We start from the raw sequence: 8,156 nt of genomic DNA, 5'->3' as shown, positions 1-8,156 counted from the left end.
GGGGGGGGGGGGGGGGGGGGGACTCTCCTTTTTTTAATGGAATAGTTGCCTCCTTGTCTTAATTGTCCACCTAATCTTGTTAGGATCACTGAAGGTTGGTTGTCTCTTTATCTAAGAGCAACATTAGTCGTGCATTTTTTATAACTTTTTGTCAGACTATGTGGAGGAAAGAGATAAGGTGAGAAAAAAAAATAATAATAATAATAAAACATTAAGAATGATGAAATACTTGGAAAGGGCATGTGATTGAGTAAGATAGAGTATAGAGGATTTTTTTTTTTTTCCTATAACACAATTGTTTTCCTTTTCTTTTTACTTTAAAACATTGTGACAACCCGATATTTAGCATACAAATCAATTCTCTTAGCTTCCTCTTATTTATACTTTATCCTCCACTAAGCTAAAAGTTTCTTGAAAACTAGGAAAAACTTCTCAATAGAGAGGCTCAAGAGCAACCCCAAGACTGGGTTTTTCATAATTCTCTCTTCTTTTTTTTTCTTTTTTCTTTTTTGGGGGAGATAAGGTGAAGTGGAAGGAATATGAAAGAAAAGGAAATTAATTTGTAGTAAAATTGTTTTCTTTGTGAGCCCCATGGAAAAGAAAAAAAAATTCTTCCATCCTATGTGCTTTCGGCGCACCTTGGCTTGATGGCACATGCATGGAAAATCGTAAAAGCCAATTGTGAGGAGAGAGCGTGTAGAGTTGGGTACTTCTAGTAAGTTTAACAAGTTAAGAAGATGTATGTATATATATATGGTCCCTCTCAGGTGAGAACACCTCTTAACGTGAGAACATGAGAACTTCTTCAATAATACACGATAAGTTCTTCATCAATGCATAATAACTACTCCAGCCCCGCGACTACTACATGATGCACCACATTTATTACCCGAATGGACATTAAGTTGCCTTTGAATGAAAAGTAAACTATGGTGATATGATTTTTAATTTGTGCTACTAGCGCAAGAGATCATGTATGGTTTCTTCAATTTTATATTGTTATTTAGGGGAAATCACCATTTTGGTCTTTCTATTGTTTTCTAACTATTAATGCAGTCAATAGTTTTCAATTTCAACTAATTTAATGCTCAGATTGTTTAAAATTTTGTCAATTAAACCCTTCGTAGATCAAATTGACCTTGTTTTCGATGGAAACCAGTACAAACCAGATTGGTTTACGTCAGAAACCAGTAGAAACTAGACTATTTTTCATTGAAAACCAACCAAGGTAGAAAGCGGAGGATGGCAGAAGAAAATCGATGAAGCATTCTCAGAAGAAACTAGGAAGAAGTAGTTGGATCCGGAAAATGACTTCCCCAAAAAAAGAAAGTCATTTCCCAGAAAAATCAAGAGCAACTTTTTGAATTTTAACATTTTGAAGTTACAAAAAAACTGATTAGCCAAACACTTATATTAATTTTTTAATCTAAGTCAAACAGCTAATACTGATCAAATAAGCTAAAATTGACTGATAGGCTAATTATTTTACCAAACAAGACCGGTATTTTTCTTTCATTTCTTCTAAAAGAGATCATATCCCAAACTCATGTATTTTTTTTTCTGGAAACTTATATGAGAGGTGGATTAGAGTTATTGGGATAAATAGACATATATTAGGAACAAAAGATGTACATGTAGCAGTAGCATGAAGGAATTCAAGTATGAAATAACAGAACAGGCAAGGGGATAACAACATTCAGCTTATATGGAGTGGCTTTTCTTTTTCTGTCTCGACCATATCAGCAAAAGAGACCAGATCTTCAATTATTATGGAAAACATAGTTCCCTATTTGGCCCCAAAGCCACGAGCGCTTGGTCTTGTCGATGCTGACTCTGTAAATAGCTTCCTAGATTTCGATTTCTGCTTCCTCTTTGCAGTTCCAGCAGTGGCCTGTTTGGTGTTTATCAACAATTAAAAAAAAAATAAAAAAATAAAAGAGTAAACTTTCAGTTTCCAGCCATGGAAACGAACATTTGGTTGCAAATCCAAAGAACTCTAAGTCATACAGATCATGGTTTCAGTTTTTCATGAATTTGGTGTCTCGCAACTCATGGAGTGTGTTTTAGGACCAAAAAGAAAAAACATAAGCACCTGCTGTTCAAATTGCATTGCCTCTTCAAAGTTAGAAACAGATCCACCCTCCATTGCGCCCATCATATTCTTCATACGAGCACGCACTTGGAAAAATTGTGCGATTACTTGACTCACCTAAAAATTTGAAATTATGTGTAATGGTGAATGTACAAGCAGAAACAATTTTTTCCTATAAGAGAGTTTGGTTGGTGGAAAGCACACAGAGCACCAATTTGTCCCCGTATTTACCTGCTGCTCAGTTCTTCCAGAATCTTGAGCAATGCGTCTCCTCCTAACTGGATTGCTGGCTAACAGCTCCGGATTCTCCCTCTCCTCTTTGGAAAAATGTAATTTAGATAAATCATCAATCATTTAAAGAAAAATGCAAGGAACGATTATTCAGTAAGTTTGGCAGATTGGCAAAGCAACTAAACTTTCCTATCAGATGCAGTTCTTTGATTATATTACAGCATTTGCCTAGAACATAAACATAAGATTTAGGTTGAGAAAAATAACCAACCAGGGGTCATTGCTTCTATCATTGATTCCATCATCTTAAAGCTCTTTTCTGCCTGTCGAATTTGTGCAGGAGTTACCTGTTTGTTTGCGAAAGAGACAAAAGAATTAAATATGTTTCCATGAGGAGTAATAAAGCTAAGGCAAAACAGCAGGGTGGATACTTATTTCTGATCTTGATGGTTTACACCATCTAAAGTCAGTTAGTCAGTGATAAAATAAAGGAATGCCACCTTTGTAGATAAAAGAAAGTGAAGTAGATGTGTTTAGAGCCAGGCGTCCTACCTTTGACATGCCAGGAACCATTCCGATAACCTGAGCCATGGAACCCATCTGTGCAATTGCACGGGTTTGCTTGAGGAAGTCATTGAAGTCAAATTTAGCACTCATGATCTTCTTCTGTAACTCTTCAGCTTCTTCTTGCCGCATCTGACCAATTAGGGGTCCACTCAAGCAATGTGATATTTGATGATCTCTATCCCCCACCCTCACCCAACCACAGCAACAAAAGAAGAAAGGAAAAAAGGAACACTTACAACTTCTTGGGCCTTCTCCACAAAGGATAGAACATCTCCCATCCCTAAGATTCGACTGGCCATACGATCAGGATAGAAAGGCTCCAGGTCCTCCATGCGTTCACCCCTTCCAACAAGCTTGATTGGCTTTCCTGAAATCTGTCATAGTCTAATTGCTAAGTACAAAGCACATACAAGTTTCTTTCTCCATCAAGTTTAAATATTAAGGGTGTGCAACTGTTTCATAATGAGAACTTGCAGTTGAAAGCTATCCACTATCCAAATCTTTTTTCATATGCTCTGGTCACTTACCAAAGAATAAAAATGTTTAGGGGAATTCCAATTTTGGTCTCTCAACTGTTGTATTTTTCCAATTCTAATCTTCATGTTCAAAATCAACCAGGTTTGGTCATAAACTATTAAAACTATGCCAGTTTCAGTGTTAAAATGTGCCACTTTTAGTTCTCCATAAAAGTGGCATAGTTTCGATAGTCAGAGACCAAATCTAGTTGATTTCAAAGTGGGGGACCAACAGTGTAAAACACAATAGTCGATGGACTAAAATCGGAATTAACTCAAATGTTTAATTACTCTTTAGCAAATTATTCATTTGAAGTAATAAGACAACCTCTTTTACGCTCAAAGCTGCTCCACCTCTAGAATCCCCATCTAGCTTTGTCATAACGGCACCAGTAATTCCAATTTCAAGATTGAATGATGCGACCAGAGCTACAATTACATCAAAGATAATCAAAGGAGCAGAAGGTCAGCACATTTCCAGAAATTTCACTTCAAGATCATACAAATTGAGAACTGGTGCAGGTTTGTAAAAATGAAGTTCAAAAAATTGAAGTTCAGGATCAGTTACATTTTAAATGAAGTGAGCCAAAGACAATGCAATAGTATTGTTCAACATCGAGGAAATGATAAATAACTAAACTTTCAATTCAAATTGCTTTTACAGTGTATAATATGAACAACATGGCAGGAAGGAAAAGTAAAAGCTTGATTCCACTGGAAAACAAAAGGTAGCATCATGATGCAGGAAGTGCTTACTTCAGTTTCAGAAACAGAATTGAATGTACAAGAAAATAAAGTGTTTTCCCTTTCAAAAAAAAAAATAATAATAAAGTGTTTTCTGACTGATTTCACAGGCCAAACGGTTCTGTGGAGTGGCTAGAAATTTTGACAAACAATACAGCAGAATATACTATGCAGGCAATAAACTAATTGCAAATGATATAGTTCTGACAAACAAATAAGGAATCATGAATAAACATGACTTTGCATGTAGAAAAGAAGCACAAACTAGTCCAACAAATGAGTAATTTTATCGTGTGACAAATCTCATGTAAAGGTTGATAAGCAGATTGGATAAGCTCTGATACCTTGTCATAATCTAAGATTAGGCCAAGGTCACTCAATTGGGCCATAATGCATGTGGGCCAAACCACACTAAAACATTGAATCCAATCAATTATTTAGTTTAACCCGTGGCTTTATAAACCAATATGTTCTCTCTTATATTTTCAATGTGAGACTCTTAAGAGGTACAAAGTGGTGTACGTACATATAGGGCAAACATCGAAAAGAGAAATAGAGCAACTAAGGGAATGTCCTAACATGTTCTCATTTAACCAATAATAGCAAAAAATAGTAGAGGAGATCATCTGTTTGGAAATTCACTAGGTCATTGTAACTTCAAATTAAAACTAAATCAGGCATTCAACGAGCAAGTGGTTCAGCTCAGAATTGTTCCGTCCCATTTTAGAAGCCTAGAAGATAGATATATTGCCATAAACAAAGCTTAATATCTTCCCCTGTAATACGATATAGTACCTGCTGCTTCTTGGCCAGTCATTGCGTCCACAACAAGCAAAACTTCTGTGGGGTTCAGTACCCGCTTCACTTCCTTCAATTCATCCATCATCTCCTTATCTATCTGATGAAGACCATAAATAATTTTTTTTTAAAAAGGATAAGAATGGGGTACATTTTATCCAAATTCCTGCAAGAACATCATATTGTCATACAACCTGAAGTCTTCCAGCTGTATCCATTATGACCACATCTACTTTATTTCTTTTGGCCTCTGCTAAACCTTGTCGAGCTATATCTGCAGGCCTAACGCCAGTTCCTGCTTTATAAACCGGCACACCAACCTGCCCCATGGTTAGCAGTTTGTTGAAAAATAAAGAGTTAGGTTTATCTATAGGGTTGTGTCTGTTTATGAATAGGTGTCAGTTACTTATAGTTATGTGTATGTGTATATATATGTACTATGTTTCTTCATTAGAAACATAGAATCATACTAATATATTGAATCTTTCAGTCTTATATACATTTTCCTATTCTTTGATTCTATCTCTGCTTCCGCTTAACTGGCGGGTGGTTGTTATTCTCCACCCGCCAGGCCATTCCATCTTCCAAATTCAACATGGTATCAGAGCCTACTTTCCTAGGACACTCCAAACATCAAAATTGCATTTTTCCAGTCGCATGAACAGTAGTACACATAAGTTACTGTTCACGCGAAACCCTAATTTTTCAAATTACTTGCTTTTGGTGAGTTCTTTTGTCAAATTGGTGTTACCCATCCCTTCTACAATCTCCGGCGAGCCTGACCCAGGAAACCGCATCGCCGTCTCCTCCGCCACGCGCCTCCACCATGCTGAACTTCAGACCATCCCGGCGCGTGAGGCCATCTCCGGCAGGATTTTCCGGCGAAAATTTCCAGAAATCTCTCAGTCCTCCATGACTCCATCTGCGTGGGTTTTCCTGTGATGTATTTTTCCGGTGAAAATTTCAGATTGTTGTTTTGCCCTTAGGACCTTTTGGTGAAGTTTGAAGGTTTTTTTGGGTTTGTTGCCAAACTTCTTTCCGGGGTGTTTTGGTATAATTGTATTTGTTTCTTTTTTTTTTCGGTATACCATATTTAGTCCCTAGGGTTTTCAAGTTTGGCTCCTTTTTTTATTTCCAGAAGCCTCTTTTGTTATTCACTTATCCTATAAGGGGTATAAACAACAATCTGGTGGTATTCTCGGTATACATTATTCTTTTGGGTGTATTTCTGATTAATGTGGGCTCTACTACATCCCCTTTGCTGCTCATGATTTTGTTTGCTCTGCCGTTCTTGATGAAGATTGTTGATGGGCAATTCCTAGAGTGCTTATGTTGCTGTGAGGGTGTTCATGTTACTCTTCACCTTTGGTTCCTTCATTCCCAAGGTTGTTTGTGACAAGCTTTTGCCCCTGGTGCCTTCATTCCCAAGGGTTGTGTATAGCATTGTCCCTCTGAAGCCATCCAGCACTGTTATTCTCTAGTTGCTTTTAATATTCATTTGTAATTTAAAGTAAGGTAGAGTGTATGTTTTAATTCAAGCTTGGAACTTTTAGATGTTCCAACTTGAGGGGGAGTGTTGAAAAATAAAGAGTTAGGTTTATCTATAGGGTTGTGTTTGTTTATGAATAGGTGTCAGTTACTTACAGTTATGTGTATGTGTATATATATGTACTATGTTTCTTCATTAGAAACATAGAATCATACTAATATATTGAGTCTTTCAGTCTTATATACATTTTCCTATTCTTTGATTCTATCTCTGCTTCCGCTTAACTGGCGGGTGGTTGTTATTCTCCACCCGCCAGGCCATTCCATCTTCCAAATTCAACACAGTTATCATGAGAATGATAGCTTAGAATAAATAGCCTTAGTTATTTCTCAAGTTATCAAAGCTGCTTTTCAAATGCAAAAAAGGTGAAATTTCAAACATATTGAAACTCATTATAATGTTTCAATCAATATAATGAAAGAAATTCAGTTTGCAGTGATGATAGAGACTGCTTTTTGTTAATGAAAATTGAATATCAGCAATACTGTTTGAAAAACATGGAATCTTGAAATATCAATACATGGGCAATGTTGGCTTGGTAATTAGCAAAGCATATTATTTTAAAGTAAAATGAGATACCTTTTCTCCCAAAATAGCAAGTTGGTCAATTGCAGCAGGTCTATACACATCTCCAGCAATTAGCATGCAACTCTTTCCCTGCAATCCATGTCACCAGGGTCTTTCTTAAGCTTAAAACATTCTCTAGGCATGCGTGTGTTGAAAATGGAGAAATGCATCATTTTTCCTTTAGATTTATATGTGCATGTGTGTATGTGTGACTATGCATGCATGAGAGAAGAGAGGGGATCCCTGAGAAAGAGAATATGCACCTGTTTTTTAAGATAAAAAGCTAATTTTGCACTAACAGTTGTCTTTCCAACACCTTGTAGACCAGCCAATAAAATGACAGTCGGACCAGATTTTGCGAAAACCAGCTCAGAAACCTCTCCACCCATCAGTTTCACAAGCTCCTCATGTACAATCTGCATGAATCATTAAGAAAGCTTAAGAAACACCAAAATTTAGCATGTAAACATAATTTAGAAGGGATTATGGAGTTGATACCACAAGTGCTAACAATAATGAAGTCATTTAATTATGTAACATTCTCATGGGATAAAACTACCTTAATTTGTCAAAAACAGAAAAATGTCACACTTTCACAATTAAAGGATGTCTATGAAACTCGAATAAAGATAAACATAGGTAATTGCATCAATGCATCATTGTCCAAGTTAGTGGAGGTGGGAATAGGGCATGTAAAACAAAGAAAGAACAAGCAGAAATGAATAGCTTTATTCAATTAATCACTCATAAACGTACTTTGACCAGTTGCTGATCAGGTCTCACTCCCCGAATCAAGCTAGTACCAACAGCATTTTCAGTAACAGATTCAATAAACCTTCTCACAACTGGGAGACTGACCTGCCATTGAAGGTAGATATTACAAGTTTGAGGCACATATTCCGTGTGGAAAATGGAAAAACACTCACTACAATAGAAAGTGTTCATACATCTGCTTCCAGAAGAGCCCTCCTAATGTCTCTCATAGGTTCAGCAATGTTTTCCCTTGTCAAGGCCTCTGAAACACAACAATTTCAGCTTGGAATTGTGAAAAAAAAAAAAAAAAAAAAAAAAAAAAAAAAAAAAAAAAAAAAAA

The 8,156-nt window shown here is 36.5% G+C and overlaps 1 protein-coding gene across 3 annotated transcripts in view; it reads right to left on the bottom strand.

Moving 5' to 3' along the window:
* Positions 1-1,587: 1,587 nt before the first annotated feature.
* The window catches only part of LOC116030114 (signal recognition particle 54 kDa protein, chloroplastic-like), a 13,363-nt gene continuing 6,794 nt past the window's right edge, over positions 1,588-8,156 (bottom strand). For 2 of the 3 annotated variants that reach the window (XM_031272253.1, XM_031272254.1), the window contains 13 exons: positions 8,011-8,078; positions 7,820-7,921; positions 7,327-7,479; positions 7,076-7,153; positions 5,142-5,267; positions 4,945-5,047; positions 3,734-3,834; positions 3,127-3,264; positions 2,876-3,019; positions 2,595-2,670; positions 2,324-2,409; positions 2,093-2,209; positions 1,588-1,891 (listed from right to left, as the gene is read on the bottom strand). In XM_031272253.1, coding sequence (XP_031128113.1) covers positions 1,787-1,891; positions 2,093-2,209; positions 2,324-2,409; positions 2,595-2,670; positions 2,876-3,019; positions 3,127-3,264; positions 3,734-3,834; positions 4,945-5,047; positions 5,142-5,267; positions 7,076-7,153; positions 7,327-7,479; positions 7,820-7,921; positions 8,011-8,078 — 1,397 coding nt within the window. In that variant the 3' untranslated portion in view covers positions 1,588-1,786. Of the gene's footprint in view, positions 1,892-2,092; positions 2,210-2,323; positions 2,410-2,594; positions 2,671-2,875; positions 3,020-3,126; positions 3,265-3,733; positions 3,835-4,944; positions 5,048-5,141; positions 5,268-7,075; positions 7,154-7,326; positions 7,480-7,819; positions 7,922-8,010; positions 8,099-8,156 lie in introns of all 3 variants that reach the window. The other variant, XM_031272255.1, reaches the window with a different exon arrangement.

This window comes from Ipomoea triloba, chromosome 9 (assembly GCF_003576645.1).
Source record: "Ipomoea triloba cultivar NCNSP0323 chromosome 9, ASM357664v1".
NCBI lineage: Eukaryota > Viridiplantae > Streptophyta > Magnoliopsida > Solanales > Convolvulaceae > Ipomoea > Ipomoea triloba.
This window is presented reverse-complemented; position numbering and strand designations above follow the sequence as displayed.